This window comes from Brachyhypopomus gauderio, chromosome 17 (assembly GCF_052324685.1).
Source record: "Brachyhypopomus gauderio isolate BG-103 chromosome 17, BGAUD_0.2, whole genome shotgun sequence".
NCBI classification, from domain to species: Eukaryota; Metazoa; Chordata; class Actinopteri; order Gymnotiformes; family Hypopomidae; genus Brachyhypopomus; species Brachyhypopomus gauderio.
Window position 1 is genome coordinate 21,378,032 of NC_135227.1, and position 17,655 is coordinate 21,395,686.

General features: G+C 49.8%; 3 protein-coding genes across 9 annotated transcripts in view; 1 reads left to right on the forward strand and 2 right to left on the reverse strand.

Annotated features, from left to right (window-relative positions):
• Positions 1 to 4,180, forward strand: part of asap3 (ArfGAP with SH3 domain, ankyrin repeat and PH domain 3) — a 45,981-nt gene extending 41,801 nt beyond the window's left edge. For 3 of the 4 annotated variants that reach the window (XM_076979099.1, XM_076979103.1, XM_076979101.1), the window contains 4 exons: positions 190 to 400; positions 2,157 to 2,526; positions 2,702 to 2,830; positions 2,970 to 4,180. In XM_076979099.1, the coding sequence (XP_076835214.1) occupies positions 190 to 400; positions 2,157 to 2,526; positions 2,702 to 2,830; positions 2,970 to 3,068 (809 nt within the window). In that variant the 3' untranslated portion in view covers positions 3,069 to 4,180. The remainder of the gene's footprint in view (positions 1 to 189; positions 401 to 2,156; positions 2,527 to 2,701; positions 2,831 to 2,969) is intronic. The other variant, XM_076979100.1, reaches the window with a different exon arrangement.
• Positions 1,792 to 8,555, reverse strand: LOC143481166 (TMF-regulated nuclear protein 1-like). Its single transcript, XM_076979104.1, has one exon. The coding sequence runs from the start codon at positions 8,302 to 8,304 to the stop codon at positions 7,741 to 7,743; it is 564 nt and encodes a 187-aa protein (XP_076835219.1). The 5' UTR covers positions 8,305 to 8,555; the 3' UTR covers positions 1,792 to 7,740.
• Positions 8,556 to 14,106: 5,551 nt separating this feature from the next.
• Positions 14,107 to 17,655, reverse strand: part of rps6ka1 (ribosomal protein S6 kinase a, polypeptide 1) — a 62,677-nt gene continuing 59,128 nt past the window's right edge. For all 4 annotated transcript variants that reach the window (XM_076978219.1, XM_076978221.1, XM_076978220.1 and 1 more), the window contains 5 exons: positions 17,313 to 17,474; positions 16,969 to 17,045; positions 16,706 to 16,823; positions 14,896 to 15,033; positions 14,107 to 14,789 (listed from right to left, as the gene is read on the reverse strand). In XM_076978219.1, the coding sequence (XP_076834334.1) occupies positions 14,667 to 14,789; positions 14,896 to 15,033; positions 16,706 to 16,823; positions 16,969 to 17,045; positions 17,313 to 17,474 (618 nt within the window). In that variant the 3' untranslated portion in view covers positions 14,107 to 14,666. The remainder of the gene's footprint in view (positions 14,790 to 14,895; positions 15,034 to 16,705; positions 16,824 to 16,968; positions 17,046 to 17,312; positions 17,475 to 17,655) is intronic.

Genomic DNA, 17,655 nt, shown 5'->3' on the forward strand with positions numbered 1-17,655 from the left:
CAGTGTTAGCAGATGGTCTATCTGGAGTCTTCTCACTAAGTGATATTGTAGCAGAACACACCAGTCAGTAGGCTGCCCTGTCTCACGTCTGCCTCACGTCAGTCTCACGTCTGCCTCACGTCTGCCTCTGACTCGTCTCTCCATCCTGCACCGTTTACCCACAGTTCTGTTCATGCTCTCCCACGTCAGGTCGCTCTGATCCCCAGCTGTGTGTCTCCACACAAGACTCCCGCCCCTCCTCCAGACACAGTTCCAGCTCCTCAGGGGGCGGGTCCTTTAAGAACAGCCCCCCCTCTCCCCTGAGGGAGGGGGCCGAGCTCCACCCCCCTCGCTCCCCGCTGGGTGCTGTGCTGAAGAGGCAGACCGTGTCCTGGGACGGACCCTCCATAGGACCCGTGACGTAAGAACCCCTGCTCTCTACTGCCCTCTGTTGTCCCTCCTGAGTTACTGACCCACATGCTCCACAGTTGCGGCGTTTTCCACATGCAGTTGTTAGAATGCTGACAGGATCCAAGAGAATTCAGCACACGCTGCAGTCCTCATCTCCGTACAGCTGAACTTATTATGTGGAAGTCCTCAAATGGCCTGGGAGTGAAGTTCATCTCTGATCAGTCTGAGGAGGCCAGACCCTGTAGAACATGAGATAGCCACCACCAGAAGCAGCCTTACCTCCCTGGGCCGTCAGGAGATGGGAGGAGCTTCCTGATGATGTAATGGATCTGTTGTTAGTGTCAGTGTGTTCTGGTTGGGTCGTGTCAGTGTGTTCTGGTTGTTAGTGCCAGTGTGGTCTGGTTGTTTGTGCCAGTGTGTTCTGGTTGGGTCGTGTCAGTGTGTTCTGGTTGGGTCGTGTCAGTGTGGTCTGGTTGTGTCGTGTCAGTGTGTTCTGGTTGGGTCGTGTCAGTGTGGTCTGGTTGTGTCGTGTCAGTGTGTTCTGGTTGTGTCGTGTCAGTGTGTTCTGGTTGTGTCGTGCCAGTGTGTTCTGGTTGTTAGTGCCAGTGTGTTCTGGTTGTGTCGTGTCAGTGTGTTCTGGTTGTGTCGTGTCAGTGTGTTCTGGTTGTGTCGTGTCAGTGTGTTCTGGTTGTGTTTGTGCCAGTGTGTTCTGGTTGTGTCGTGTCAGTGTGTTCTGGTTGTGTCGTGCCAGTGTGGTCTGGTTGAGTCGTGTCTGTGTGTTCTGGTTGTGTCGTGTCAGTGTGTTCTGGTTGTGTCGTGTCAGTGTGTTCTGGTTGTGTCGTGCCAGTGTGGTCTGGTTGAGTCGTGTCTGTGTGTTCTGGTTGTGTCGTGTCTGTGTGTTCTGGTTGTGTCGTGTCAGTGTGTTCTGGTTGTGTCGTGCCAGTGTGTTCTGGTTGTGTCGTGTCAGTGTGGTCTGGTTGTGTCGTGTCAGTGTGGTCTGGTTGTGTCGTGTCTGTGTGTTCTGGTTGTGTCGTGTCAGTGTGGTCTGGTTGTGTCGTGTCTGTGTGTTCTGGTTGTGTCGTGTCAGTGTGTTCTGGTTGTGTTGTGCCAGTGTGTTCTGGTTGTGTCGTGTCAGTGTGTTCTGGTTGTGTCGTGTCAGTGTGGTCTGGTTGTGTCGTGTCAGTGTGGTCTGGTTGTGTCGTGTCAGTGTGGTCTGGTTGTGTCGTGTCAGTGTGGTCTGGTTGTGTCGTGTCAGTGTGGTCTGGTTGTGTCGTGTCAGTGTGTTCTGGTTGTGTCGTGTCAGTGTGTTCTGGTTGTGTCGTGTCAGTGTGTTCTGGTTGTGTTTGTGTCAGTGTGTTCTGGTTCTTAGTGTCAGTGTGTTCTGGTTGTGTTGTGTCAGTGTGTTCTGGTTGTGTTGTGCCAGTGTGTTCTGGTTGTGTCGTGTCAGTGTGGTCTGGTTGTGTTTGTGTCAGTGTGTTCTGGTTGTGTCGTGTCAGTGTGGTCTGGTTGTGTTTGTGTCAATGTGGTCTGGTTGAGTCGTGTCAATGTGGTCTGGTTGTGTTTGTGTCAATGTGGTCTGGTTGTGTTTGTGTCAGTGTGGTCTGGTTGTTAGTGTCAGTGTGTTCTGGTTGTGTCGTGTCAGTGTGTTCTGGTTGTTGCTTATATTGAGGTGCTCTCTATAGTCCAGAAAGTACGGTAATTTCCAGAATACTCTTGCAGTATCAGATGCTGTCATGATCATCTTGCGTGATTGGTGTTGTGTGTAGTTCAGAGAAGACGACGTCGTACCGGAGAGCCAGCAGCAGTGGAGGGCAGGGGGGGTGTGGCTCGGGGAGCAGCACCGAGGAACTCTACACCAGTCTGACCAGTGCCAACGCCAACGCCAGTCTGACCAGTGTGAACACCAACACCAGCGCCAGTTTGACCAGTGCCAACGCCAACACCATCGTCAGTCTGACCAGTGTGAACACCAACACCAGCACCAGTTTGACCAGTGCCAACGCCAACACCATCGTCAGTCTGACCAGTGCGAACACCAACACCAGCACCAGTCTGACCAGTGCGAACACCAGTACCACTCCCATCACACCAGTGCCACTCATACTTCCCCCGCCCCGCTCACGCAAGAATGCCATGGTAACGGAACAAGCACAATCACTGCTTACTGTGCTCTCGTGAGAATGCACACATAAAGACTGAAGAGACTGCACAGTATAGTCAGCTAAAATTGCTGTGTGTGTGTGTGTGTGTGTGTGTGTGCATCTCTCTGCATGCTTGTGTGTGTGTGTGTGTGTGTGTGTGTGTGTGTCAGAACTCTCTGAGGCCTCGGCAGAGGAAGGTTCGGGCCCTTGTAGACTGCATGGGCGTGGCCTCGGGCCAGCTGGCCTTCTGTAAGGATGACATCATCGTTGTGACTACAGCTGAAGACCCCCACTGGTGGGTGAGTGTGCACAAACACCAGTAAACACTATGCACAAACACCAGACAGTGGTTGGTGAGTGTGCACAAACACCAGACACTGTGGTTTGTGTAATCTTGTAGGTTTTGTTATTTGTCATCTTTTTTTCTGTTATTTTTAGGTTGGATTTATAGAGGGAAAACCATCCAGAACTGGGTCCTTCCCAGTCAACTATGTCCAGACGTTATGTCCCGGGGCGAAGTTATGTCCCGGAGAGTGACGCTTGGAAACATTCCTGCCTCAGGCCGTTTGCTAAAGGTTTCTAGGTTCTGTGGAAGGTCTGGGACTACACACTGGTCATACTCGGACCAGTACACAAGGCCCTTAGCATGCTGTCTGCGTGTTAAGTCCCTCTGGAGGTGCCAGTGTACAGCTCATCACCTGCTGCAGGAACATTATTCACACAACAGCACATTCTGCCCAACATGCTTGGAAACCGAAGGACCTAACAGACTGAGACAGTGAGTACGTGTCTGTGCCAGGGACAGCTGTCCAGTGGGGACACACAGGACACGTCCCACACATGGAGGACTGAGAGGACGTCGACTCTCAAGACTCTGTTCATGCTGTGGTGGGCCATGATGTAATACGACACCTGTGGACCTCAGCCAGAGATCAGCTACACCACACTGTGTGTGTGTGTGTGTGTGTGTGTGTGTGTGTGTGTGTGTGTGTGTGTGTGTGTGTGTGTGTGAAAGAGACAGGGAGACAGAGGTGGTATTGCGTATCGTCTGTCTGCATATTTCCACTGAACATCATCTTCTCAGAAGGACAGAGTCCTGTCCACCCGTCCCAGCCCTTGAGAACATGTCAGATTACACATTTCAGACCTGTCAACTCATGTCCAGCACACCCTCAGAACATGCCCAGAGGGTTAGGGTTAGAGTTAGGGTTAAGGTTAGGATACACTCTATTCACCAGTAAAGTTTTGATTTATCAGCCGCGGTTGTGTACTCAAAATATACAAACAGATTTGATAAATGAACACATTCTGTTTCAGACGTGTGTGTGTGTGTGTGTGTGTTGTCTGTAGTCTCCTTGCTGCATTAGTACTGTGGTTGAGGTCCTCTCAGACATCAGTCTGCATTATTGATGAGTGGAGAGAGTTCAGATGTCTGCAGTGCCGTCCTAATGGCTCCTGTGAAGCACCTGCCAGCATACATTACAATACGGTGGCCTCGAAGGGAAAAAAAGGCAGAATTTTTTACAGTGTCTTGTTTTAAGCTTGTGGTGCATGAAACGCTGCTCAGATTGTATATTAATCTAGGTTTTTTTAATTAATCTATATAATAAATATGTAAATATGTCGCTGTAATGTGGCTGTAGAGATAATTTTGTCTTATTGTCCCTGTTCTTGTCTCAGACTGTTCAGTTTTTTACCCTTAGAAACAGGATGAGGTGTGTGTGGACACGTACATTACTGTTTACACACACACACACACACCCCTGGTAGGGAGACGAGTTAAAGGAAGAATCATTCAACACTTGGCTGTTGTATCAAGTTTATTCATGTTCTATTATATGTCCTTTTTGACTAAAGGTTCATTCATTCAAGTCAGATTTATGTACATTCATTTTCAGTGTGTATAACAGTGAAACCGTAAATAAGACTTAGTCCTTCTGTTCCTGACACACACTCCCTGATCCTCCATTACCTTCATTACGTCTTAAACGTGTAACAGGACTCATGATATGATGGATTATGTACTGAATGTGCAGGAAGTGTGGGGCTGATGGGAACTGGAGTCTATTTGATCTGATTATCTCTGTTTATTCTGCCTCTCATAGTGCTGAGCTGAGATTCTAAACCTCTAAGTGACTGTTCTAAATGTGCCGTGGCTGTTTAACAACATATAACGTTAATGGAAGCATAAGACTGTGTGTGTGTGTGTGTGTGTGTGTGTGTGTGTGTGTGTGTTAAACAAATACCTGAACTGTTTTTCAAATTTTTTGATTGGTATCTGACTGTACACACCCAGTAAAAATGTCAGCTTCTTGGAAAAAGAAACATAAATAAGTAAGCAAACAAATGTTTGCAGCCATTTCCTTGTGTATAAAGGTGTTGTCCTGCGGCTGAGATGACAGGCTGTGAAAATTCTGCTGTTTATGCAGAGAACAGGCTGTACCCACACAAATGCGCACGGGACTACAACAAGCACACGCACGAGCCTTAACTCTCGCTAGGTTAACACTCGCGTGTTAATGGTCTATATTTATAGTGATAGGGTCTAGTCAGCAAAGTCCTGTAATTCTATGAATTCTTGTTATTGTAACAATTATTTTAAACAGCATACATATGAGAAACGTTTCAAACGCAGCTTGAATCTTCTCATTTATAGTGCCACGCAAGAAAACTTCACCTGCTTGTTTTCACAGATCACCAGCGAGGTCATAGTTTGTAATTAGATACATTCTTAGGAAAACAGAATATGTATAATAGCTAAGTACAAGTTCTGAGCAAATGAAAGTGTTCATACTTTAGTAGACTCAACACATAAATAAAACCCATGAGAGTGGAACAACCTGCAACCCAAAGACCAACACGTGAACGGATGCTGTCTGGTCTTCACAAAATAATTAGTCATTAGACACACTAATGGAAAACGTGTTCAACTTTGTGTTAAGAGCCGAAGCTCTTTTAGCAGCTAGGTAAGGTTTCAGACTTTCCACACAAATAAAATGACAGAATAATTGTGGTTTGGGACACAGGGACATGCCGAGGTCACCGAGGTTTTTGGGAAAGCTTTAACCTTCATAGCAGAAGTCCAAGAGCAGTGCAAAATGCAAGAGGTTGTCGGCGCGTGACCGAGACTTCATCTCAAGTTATTATCAAGTACACACTATGTACATGAAGAATACAGACCCATTAAGGCATTGGATGATAGTCAGGGTTAGAAGCATTTTTGAGAGAGAGAGAGAGGAGACACAGAAAGAGAGAGATAGTGAGTGAGAGAAAATTATATATATATATATATATATATATATATATATATATATATATATATATATATTGTATAATAAGCAAATGTACAAAAGCAGCTGACAGCAGCTGACAGCAGCTGTCGTGCCGGCAGTGATGTTCTGGTAATATTTTGATGACCATGAATATGAAGCAGTTTTCACCAGATTAGTACCAGTACCAGAACAATTCACTGAACACGATGGACTTTTATTCTGACATCTTGTTTTTAACGATTTGTTTTAATGTGCAACAGGTAGCACAAGACCGACTGCTTATTAATGCATTTACGACCGACTTATCATGGTTGCAATGTTGTTAATGAACTAACATTCACCGGCAACCATAATCCTGCCTGATTTGTACCTCAGTGTCCTCATGGACGCCATTTGACGGCCTAGCGCACATCCAGCAGTGTGTTAACACACACATCATGTAGAATCAAGCCCATGCACCACTAAAGCGTGTCCAGACACCTACACATTTCACTTTTATCACCCCAGTCCGCGTTTGCAAACCGAACCGTAGCCTACATCATTGAATAGCCATAATGCAATTCGACGTTTTAGCTCATAAAAGCGCATCTGAAATCTTAAAACTTGTGATAATGACATTAGACGGAGTTTTAGCTGTCACACAGGCACAAACGTTTACTCCAGGAGACTGTTGGCCTAAAGCCCCACCAGAAACATCTTCATAGTGGCCACACGTGTCTGTGTCACCGCACTAAAGGGTGTTCTGCGTATTAAAGCCCAGTGACTATAAGAAACGGCCTGCAGATTCCTGTCTATATTCTCTCTGGAACTGAATAACCCTGCCTGATTTGGCCAACAACAGCTCCCTGGTGTGTGTGTGTGTGAGAGAGAAAGAGAGAGAGGGGATGTACATTTGTAGTGGGTTCAAGCACATGTATAATTGCAGATATAGACCTAGGGAAACTCCACTGAAAAGGCCAGCACAAAATACCCCCAATGCAGCCTGAATAGCAAATATCATTTTACATCCGTAGTGTCTGTTGTTGCTAATGTCATCATGTCCACCTCCATTTTGAGCACAACACAGACAAGAACATTCTGAAGCCAGCAGATACCACGAGGTTGCTAGGCAACGATGCAACAGAAGGGTTCTGAGTGAGAGGCGTGTCTGACCCCCGGATCTGACCCCTGGATCTGACCCCCGGGTCCAGGCGTAGCTGATTTGTAGTGAGGGTGGCGTGGGTGGAGCACCTGTGAGCTCTGGGTAAAGTGCAGTCACATGACCTCTACACATTTAGAGGCCTGAACACTCGAAACAAAACAACGCAAAAGCTTGAGTCTATAGCCAGAGTTCATCTGGGTGAGAGAGAGAGAGAGAGAGGGAGGGAGAGGGAGAGAGAGAGAGACAGCAGAGAGGGAGAGAGAGAGAGAGAAACCGTGTTTGTCGGTTTAGCTCAACCTTGTGAAGTCAGCACAGCAAGTGGAGAAAACACTGCTACAGCTGCATTACACTCTCTCTCTCTCTCTCTCACACACACACACACACACACACAGAAGACTGTTCTCCTGGGTAAACAGCACTTGTCCATGTGACTGTTCCTTACCAAAGGCATAAACAACCTACAGTCTTCACACGCACATACTTAAATGGGTAAATGCATAAAACATGTCTCTCTCTCTCTCTCTCACACACACACACACCTCTGAGCAGTAGTTTGGTCTTCCACATTGCACTCAATCTTCAGCATCTGACGGTCCACATACGGGTGGAGTTCAGCCACAGAACCTGCCCCACCTGCTGTCCACACACTCCACACACACTGCACACACTCCACACACACTGCACACACACACAGCTGCTACTGCGTTTGTCCTGCGATAGCAACATACTGTCCTTAGATGTGCAGGTGCCGTCAGACCTGGACCAGAGGAAGAGGAGGACTCACTCTTCTCCGCCGCTATTTGAGTTTGACAGGCCACGGCAGGCACGTTCTCAGACCCAGCATGGAGGAGAAGATGATGGTGGGCCGATGCCTCTTGAAGCGGAGACCCTTCTTCAGACGCTGGCTGTTCTCTGCCACGTGGAGCTCCCCCTGCTGGGCGGCTGCGGTGATGCGCTCCACCAGCTCTCCGTGTTCGGCCGCCTCTCGCTCGGAGCGCACGAACACCTCCCGCAGTTCCTCCAGCCTCCTCTCCATCTCCAGGATCACGCGCTGGCGCTCCTCCACCTCCAGGAGGCGCCGCCGGGCCGCCTCAAACTCCATGCTGGAACTGGGGGTCACCAGTTTAGAGGAGGGGGCCGTGGCGGGGGCGGAGGGCGGCTCGGAGCCCGGCTGGCTCCTCGGGGCTCTCCGGAAATCGCCCATGGAGATGGACCTCCGGGCGGGGGGCGGAGCCAGGGCAGCCGCGGACCAGTGAGAGGATGAGGGAGGGGGCGGGGCTGTAGCGGAGGGGGGAGGGGATCCCTCTGGATCAGCCGCCGGTCCGTCCATGTAGTCACCCCCCTGCAGCTGTTTCTTCATCTCACTCCTGCCGTTGTTCCTGCAGATTCCTTCTTGCTTCGCTGTTTGTGTGAAGGTGAGCGCTGCTGTCGTCGTTTGGCTCTGCTGACAGGCTGAGTGAGAGCGAGGGAGAGAGAAGGAGAGAAGAGTGAGAGAAGAGAGAGAGAGAAGGGAGACGTCGTGATGTTAGCAGAAAGATGCTCCATTCATTAATATCACCAGCAGAACAGCTTCTCTGCTCAGGACCAGAGAGCTGTGATGCTATTGGACGGCTTCATGACTCAGTGGCTGCTTATTGGACAACAGCTCTCACGCTCCATGCCCGCCTCTCTCCCTCTCCCTCCCTCTCCCTCCCTCTCTCTCTCCCTCCCTCTCTCTCTCCCTCTCTCTCTCCCTCCCTCTCTCTCTCCCTCCCCCTCTCTCCCTCCCCCCTTCTCACTCTCTCCCTCCCCCCCCCTCTCTCTCTCTCTCTCTCCCTCACCTCTTCCCAGCTTTCTCATCAAGCTCCTCCCTCTTGGAGGAGACACCAGGTGCTGAGCTGCACTGAGACTTTCCCAGAATGCCCTGCTCGCTCCTTGCTGCCCTCCTTCTCCGTTGCCTGTAGCAACACAAACGTTCTGTCAGCTGGTGGCATTGTTGCCGTGACACCCACGCCACTCTCGTCCGTCTGGGTTCGTAGCAGCTGACGTGTTGGAACGGATTTTGCGATATTTCTCAAATCTTCTGTTGCTAGGTAACAGACACTGGCACTGCTGGTGGATGATAGCACAACAACACTATTTAACATGATGATAGGAGACGTACACACACACGCAAGTGTATTTTTATAATGTCATGTATATTTATAATATAATCAGAGGCAGAGAAATGTGTGGCTTTGATACCTCCAGTATAATGCATAGATACATATGTGCACTTTGCTCATTGTTCAGCTGAAATTCAGAACTTAACCAACATGTTCTGAAGAGCTGGACTTTCCTCCTGGACGTTTGCTGACCCGCAGCGCTGGAACTGAACTGTGCTGCTGGACGTTTGTGGACCCGCTCAGCCTGGAGGAGTTCATGGCTAGATTAACCAAAGTGTAACTGGACTCTGTGGCCCGAGCTCACTCACAAAGGTCCTCTAAATGGACCCAAACTGAAGGTGCCGGTCCAGGAGACGCTGGACAGTGTTTAGTTTGTCCAGATTCAGCGGAGCCATCGGGAAGGACCTGCAGTCCTGCAGCTGAATCACTGTGAGCAAGACCGGCCCAGGAATCAATATGCAGGCAGAGGAAAGCTGAGCTACTGTGGGGGCACCTGAGCTAGCGCAGACGTCATGAGAGCATCGGGCTCATCGGGCCAGCAGTACTGGGTCAGCCGCATTTCAGTGAGGAGATGAGGTTTTGTTTTACTGCCAGCGTGTTCTGGTTTAGAAGGCTGAGAGAGAGAGAGTGAGAGACAGAGAGAGAGAGAGTGAGAGAGACAGAGAGAGAGAGAGACAGAGAGAGAGAGTGAGAGAGACAGAGAGAGTGAGAGAGACAGAGAGAATGGTATAGGTAGGCACTAATGATCCTAGGATTTAGTCTGCTTAATGGTTTAGTATGACGGTTAAAATGCACCAATTAGGAATTCATCACAAGAACACTTACATTAAAGACGTTACCTCAAACACACCCTCACACACACACAATGGCCTCAGCCACACACCTCATTCACTTGACAACACCTCACCTCCAAACCTGCAGAGGGCAGAAGTGTGTGTATGTTCCTGAAGCAGCTAGAACACCTGTGCACCTGAAAAACGTTTGTGAATGTCAACAAAGGACACAGGACAGAAGAAACACAGGAGCTCAGCTCAGTCGAGACCCAACTGGTAGAATCGACATCAATGGCAGATATTGAGGCTGTTGAGACCCAACTGGTAGAATCGACATCAATGGCAGATATTGAGGCTGTTGTGAATTGTGTGGTCTGATTTGTGAAGTATGTCCAGCGTCTAGGTAAATGGATGTGTACCTGACGTGTGCTTTGCACTGGCACGGACTTGTGTAGACCAGCGGCTTTGCTTATTTGTCCTGATTTGCAGTAACAGTGTTTATCTTGTGTTCATTTTTAAAGGCAGTAGACCAGTTGGGTTGTTCCACTGCGTCTCTGAAAGGGAACTCTTCACAAGCAGGAGCAACGTGAGCAAATAAATTAGCGAAACTGATCTAACTTGACATACATGCTGCATTCAGAGAAGATGAACAAACCTCTGTGTCAAGAACACGATCACTCTGGAGATACGGGCTGTGCCTACACACTGGTGCGGTGATGGTGATCCGTGTTCACGAGAGATGTATGTATTGCACATCAGTCTGTGTGTGTAAATGTGTATTTCTGTTTATAAATGTGTCAGTGTGAGAATCGTGACATTTATAGCATGCAGCACAGCCTGCCCATGCGTGTGTGTGTGTGTGTACGTGGCTGACACACACCACATGGGCACAGGAGCACACTACAGAACAGGGACAAAACTGTATGATATAAAATGCGGGACGTGTTAGCAGTGCAGAAAGCCGGACTGCTTTAGCGAGGTTCTTCCACTGCAGCGTGGGAGGGTAACGGAGTCATTAATCATAATCACAGTAGGTAAGCACCAAGCCGTCCAGTGTGACCCCAGTGGCAGGACACACGGGCTCAGGTCTTTTGCTCTGAGTACATTCTTGGTCTGACTGTCTTCACCATAATAGTCTGATGGTTCTGGAAGACACTTCCAGGTGAAACTGGGTTGAAATGAAAACACAGCAGTGTTTGATATGGGAGTTTGAGGCACAGGTTCTGGCTGTGTGCTGTACGCCACACCTGAGGCTGATCCCACTCACCTGGACATGCACCAGTGGACAAGACCACGTACCGGCCGACCGTGGCGTCTCTCCGAGGAGGAACAAGCCACTGCTCTTTCTGGAGATGTGTGGTGCCCTCACTCACCCGTCATCTGTCCATGTCACATCTCCACCCCAGCAGACTGAATGCATCAACAGATTTTCTTTCCTTTTTTAGACTGACCCACTTTTTGAGATTAATCTCCAGGCGACCACGTCTACATCACGACCCACACCTACACACCCCCACCTACACACACCAGAGCAGTTCAGTTCAAGTTAAAAAAGTTATAACGTAAAAATCACAAGGCAGTGAACTAATGTTGTTGGTGCTGGAGTTGGTCTGAGTGGTGGAGGAGCTCAAACACACACACACACACACACACACACACACACCACAATAAATACACACTAAACACCCACATCGCAATAAACACACATAAACACCCAAACATACCACAATAAACACATACACTAACACCCACACTAAACATGCACACACCCACCCACAATAAACACACCATGCTAACCACAGAAAACATACCATAATAAACACCTACACTAAACATGCAGACACACCCACCCACAATAAACACCCACACTACACACTCACAATAAACACCCACACACACCACTGCAATAAACACCCACAATAAACACACCCCCACACACACACCACCACAATAAACACACACTAAACACCACTACAGTAAATACACTACAATAAACACACACAACCACAAACACAAACAAAAGCATCAGTCAACACAAACCAAGGAATACACATTTCAGCCCCATACCCCCCTCCCCCAATATCCCCCCCCACGCCCCGCCCACACCACACCCCGCTTCCCCCCCACGCCCCGCCCACACCACGCCTCCCCCCCAATATCCCCCCCACGCCCCGCCCACCCCACCTCCCCCCCAATATCCCCCCCACACCCCGCCCACACCCCGCCTCCCCCCCAATATCCCCCCCACGCCCCGCCCACCCCACCTCCCCTCCCCCAATATCCCCCCCACCTCCCGCCCACACCCCGCCTTCATTCTGCCACCCGACATTTTAGTTTGCTGTAAAAAAAAAAAAAAAACCCAAACAAAATGTAATGAACCTGGAAACAACCAGCCAGTGTTCACATACAGGAAATATAGAATAAACCCACAAACATACAGAACAGAATAAACCCACAAACGTACAGAACAGAATAAACCCACAAACGTACAGAACAGAATAAACCCACAAACGTACAGAACAGAATAAACCCACAAACGTACAGAACAGAATAAACCCGACCCACATGAACATACAGCACACATAAGCTTCATGTTTATTCTGTGGCAAAACAGCCGGAAGCGTCACATGACTCATTCATGTAGATGTCTTATTCATCAGGACATACATGAATCACCCCAGAATACAAGACATCAGGACATACATGAATCACGCCAGAATACAGGACATCTCAATTCTTTACCAACTGAATCTGAAGACAAGAATTCATGCAGAAGTGATATCAATATTCAACTGAAATGGATAAATTTGGTTTTTCAAAACTGCGACATAAAAGTGAGTTATTAAATCAAATCATAAGGAAATACAATAATTCAGGTTTCTTTCAGAAGTTTAGCATTAAAGCAGGTATTGAGACTGAGGTCATCAAAAATCAAAGCGATTTATTAGAGATTCAGTATTTAAGTACTGCAATGAGAGAATTGTCCACCGTTTGCAGCTTGGCTAGTTGAGCTAAAGACGATAATCATGCAAAGTATGAAATGAAGGACCCAGTCAGGCAGGAGAACGTGCTAGGTGGCGCTGTTGCGTCAGACTCCAGTCTGTCTCCTCTTTTCTCACCAAACCACTTATTTTGGTCTGAATACCTTTCAGTGAAGCCTCTCCAAACTGCTGTGTATAGTAATGTTCAGCTGAAGAGTCTCCTGTACAGTGTCAGGTCTAGAATAGGGAGTCAGACAGACCCACGCTAAACTCAGTCTACACTCACCCTCCTGAATGACGGACTCTCAAATCTGACTTGGACGTGCGGCTGTGGCCCACAGCCCTCCGGCTGTGGCGGTGGTGTTACCGACACACACACACACACATCTCTCTCCCTCAGTGTGTCATTCAGGGAAGGTGTAGCATCAGTGAGACTAGGGTAGGTCAGTCTGACAGGAAGGTCATGACCACAGAGATTCCAACTGTCGGTTTTATCACAACTGGCATCAGAACCCAAGGATGATGGTTAGATCATTAAAATCCCAGAAAACACTCCCCCTCTGAGCAGAGATTCCTCCAGCGTTCACCACAGTTCAGCAGACCAGCTCGTTTCCAACATAACAAAACATAACATTGAAAACCAACAAAGTAGACAGCATTCAATATCCAGAAAAATATATCCACAGTGCAGCAGCAGGAGACAAAGAGCATTCCACGATACATACATCATCATCATCATCATCATCATCATCATCATCATCATCCTCGTCTCTGCCATCCTGTTTTTGTTTGTTTTTTTTTTAGTCTGGTTGCTGCTCAGATGTGCAGAAGTCACGTGAGGTATGACAGGAGTCTCACACCAGCACCGCTCTTACCCACAATGCATCTGCACAGAGTTTGCTCACGTGCACATGCTTCCAGACGTGTAGGGGGGACAGGGTTTTCTCAAAGGCCTGGGAAACAACTGGAGAGTGTTGGACACGGGGGGGGGGGGCACGGGGGTACGGGGGCGGCAGGAGGGGGTACGGGGGGTGGGGGGGTACGGGGGGGGCAGGAGGGGGTACGGGGGGGGCAGGAGGTGGTACGGGGGGGCAGGAGGGGTTACGGGGGGCACGGGGGCAGGAGGGGGTACGGGGGGGGCAGGAGGGGGCACGGGGGGGGCAGGAGGGGTTACGGGGGGGCACGGGGGCGGGAAGGGGCACGGGGGGGGGTACGGGGGGGCAGGAGGGGGTACGGGGGGCGGGGGGGGTACGGGGGCGGGGGGGGCAGGAGGGGGCACGGGGGGGGCAGGAGGGGGTACGGGGGCGGGAGGCCCCCGACTTTAGCAATTACAGCCTGGTTAAAGTCTCTCTGGCAGCTCTGATCAAACTGATCAAGCTTATGAAACAAAGCAAACAAAGACACAAGCCAAAACAACCAATGAGATTCTCAGAAGTAACAAGCCGAACTACAGATGAACACTGCACACAGGAAAAGAACACGAGCCATAAACAACATCATATGCTTAATAAAGAGCCTTTCTCCCTCTTCACACACACACACACACACACACACACACACACACACACACACACACACACACACACACACACACACACACACCCCTGTGGTACATCGTACTGAGGTTCCAGCACTCTAATCTCCACCCACCACTTGTCAATCACCCTGTCTGCCCCGCCTGCCTAGCTAATCTCCACAGGTCTGCTGATGTCACGTCGGAGCTGAAGAGAGCGTTCAGTCCACACTTCTTCCACTGCTGTCTTCTTCTCTTCGTGGTGCTCTACCTCCATCTCTCCCTCCATCTCTCCCTCCATCTCTCCGTGCCTACAGAGAAGTGGAGGGCAGCTTTTTCACACGTCTCTGAGCAAGAAACGAGGACTCAATGGGTTTGAGTTCAGGGGGCGGCTGAGAACTCTTCAGCGCGGAGTAAGTAGCAGCCATGGCTCCCTGTGAGAAACAGATGAGACAGAGAATCAGTGCCACACGATCCCCCCCCACGCAGACCGCACGACCCCCCCCCCCCCCCCCCCCACGACCCCGGGGTGTGGGAGACCTTGACGAGCTGGGCGTCCTGGTGCTGCAGCTGGTTGGTGGGCAGCTGGTCTCTCTGCATGATCCAGGGGTGTTTCAGGACCTGCTTGGCTGTGAGTCTCTGGTGAGGATCCACATGGAGCATCTTAGACACCAGATCCTGGGATGTGGAGGGAGAGAGAGAGAGATGGGGAGAGAGAGATGGGGAGAGAAAGGGGGGAGGGAGAGAGAGAGGGGGGGAGAGAGAGACAGAGTGAGTGAAAGAGAGAGAGGGGGGGAGGAGACAGAGAGGCTTTATTATACCTTTTTTATACAGTTATAATTCGACAATTACAAACTGAAATGAACCAGAGGGATCAGGAATGAGAGATAAAACAAAATGCGCGTTTGTGTGTTTGCGTGTTTGCTTGCCAGTGGTTGGTTGCCAGTGTTGGCCAGCCAGTGTTTGTGTGTGTGATTGCGTTCGTTTGTGAGTGTTTGCCGGTGCGTGTTTATGAGTGTTTGCCGGTGCGTGTTTATGAGTGTTTGCCGGTGCGTGTGTATGAGTGTTTGCCGGTGCGTGTGTATGAGTGTTTGCCGGTGCGTGTGTATGAGTGTTTGCCGGTGCGTGTGTATGAGTGCTTGCCGGTGCGTGTGTATGAGTGCTTGCCGGTGCGTGTGTATGAGTGTTTGCCGGTGCGTGTGTATGAGTGTTTGCCGGTGCGTGTGTATGAGTGTTTGCCGGTGCGTGTGTATGAGTGTTTGCCGGTGCGTGTGTATGAGTGTTTGCCGGTGCGTGTGTATGAGTGTTTGCCGGTGCGCGTGTATGAGTGTTTGCCGGTGCGCGTGTATGAGTGTTTGCCGGTGCGCGTGTTTGAGTGTTTGCCGGTGCGCGTGTTTGAGTGTTTGCCGGTGCGCGTGTTTGAGTGTTTGCCGGTGCGCGTGTTTGAGTGTTTGCCGGTGCGCGTGTTTGAGTGTTTGCCGGCGCGTGTTTGAGTGTTTGCCGGCGCGTGTTTGCGCGCGTTTGCGTGCGTGTTTGCCAGTGCGTGTTTGTGCGTGTTTGCCAGTGCGTGTTTGCCAGTGCGTGTTTGCCAGTGCGTGTTTGTGCGTGTTTGCCAGTGCGTGTTTGTGCGTGTTTGCCAGTGCGTGTTTGTGCGTGTTTGCCAGTGCGTGTTTGTGCGTGTTTGCCAGTGCGTGTTTGTGCGTGTTTGCCAGTGCGTGTTTATGCGTGTTTGCCAGTGCGCGTTTATCAGTGTTTGCCAGTGCGCGTTTATCAGTGTTTGCCAGTGTGCGTTTATCAGTGTTTGCCAGTGTGCGTTTATCAGTGTTTGCCAGTGTGCGTTTATCAGTGTTTGCCAGTGTGCGTTTATCAGTGTTTGCCGGTGTGCGTTTATCAGTGTTTGCCGGTGTGCGTTTATCAGTGTTTGCCGGTGTGCGTTTATGAGTGTTTGCCGGTGTGCGTTTATCAGTGTTTGCCAGTGTGCGTTTAGCAGTGTTTGCCAGTGTGCGTTTAGCAGTGTTTGCCAGTGTGCGTTTAGCAGTGTTTGCCAGTGTGCGTTTAGCAGTGTTTGCCAGTGTGTGTTTATGAGTGTTTGCCAGTGTGTGTTTATGAGTGTTTGCCAGTGTGTGTTTATGAGTGTTTGCCAGTGTGTGTTTATGAGTGTTTGCCAGTGTGTGTTTATGAGTGTTTGCCAGTGTGTGTTTATGAGTGTTTGCCAGTGTGTGTTTATGAGTGTTTGCCAGTGTGTGTTTATGAGTGTTTGCCAGTGTGTGTTTATGAGTGTTTGCCAGTGTGTGTTTATGAGTGTTTGCCAGTGTGTGTTTATGAGTGTTTGCCAGTGTGCGTTTCTCACCTTGGCTGCATCAGACACAGCATCCCAGTTGCCCCCGGTGAGGGTAAAATGTCCTTTCCCTATTCTGCCTAGGATATCCTCGGGCGTGTCCTCTGGACCATTAACAAATGGAGTGAAACTGGAGCAGAAAAGGATGAGAGTGACAAAATGGGACATGGGGACAAACAAGGACACAGAGTGTACGTGGGGGTGAAGGAGTGTGTACGTGGGGGTGAAGGAGTGTGTACGTGGAGTATACATGTGGGTCACAAGCATGTTCTCACCCTGCTAACATAGTGTACAGTAATACTCCCAAACTCCAAATGTCACAACCCTCATCATAGCCTTGTCTCTTCAGCACCTAAAACACACACACACACACACACACACACACACACACACACTGTTTCAATAAAGTATATATATTCTTACACACACGTGTACAAACATGTACAGACCAACAGCCACCCACCTCCACCAAGACCCGCACCACCAAACCCCCACCCACACCAATATCCAAACCCACAACCACACCAACACCCCCAAACCACCATCCACACCCATAACCACACCCACCTCCACCCACAACCACACCCACACTTTACTGGGCGAGGGGGCGGAGTCACACCTCTGGAGCTACGAAGTTGGCGGTGTAGCAGGGGGTCATGAGGAGGCCGTTGTCAGCACGGAGCTGCTTAGCAAAGCCAAAGTCACAGATGCGCAGAGACTCCGGGTTGCCAGATTCATCCACATACAGGATGTTACTGGGCTTCAGGTCTCTGTGCACTACCTGGAGAGGAGGACACACACACGTACACACACACACACACACACACACGTACACACACACACGTACACACACACACGTACACACGCACGTACACACGCACGTACACACGCACGCACACGCACGCACACGCACGCACACGCACGCACGTACACACACACACACGTACACGCACACGCACGCA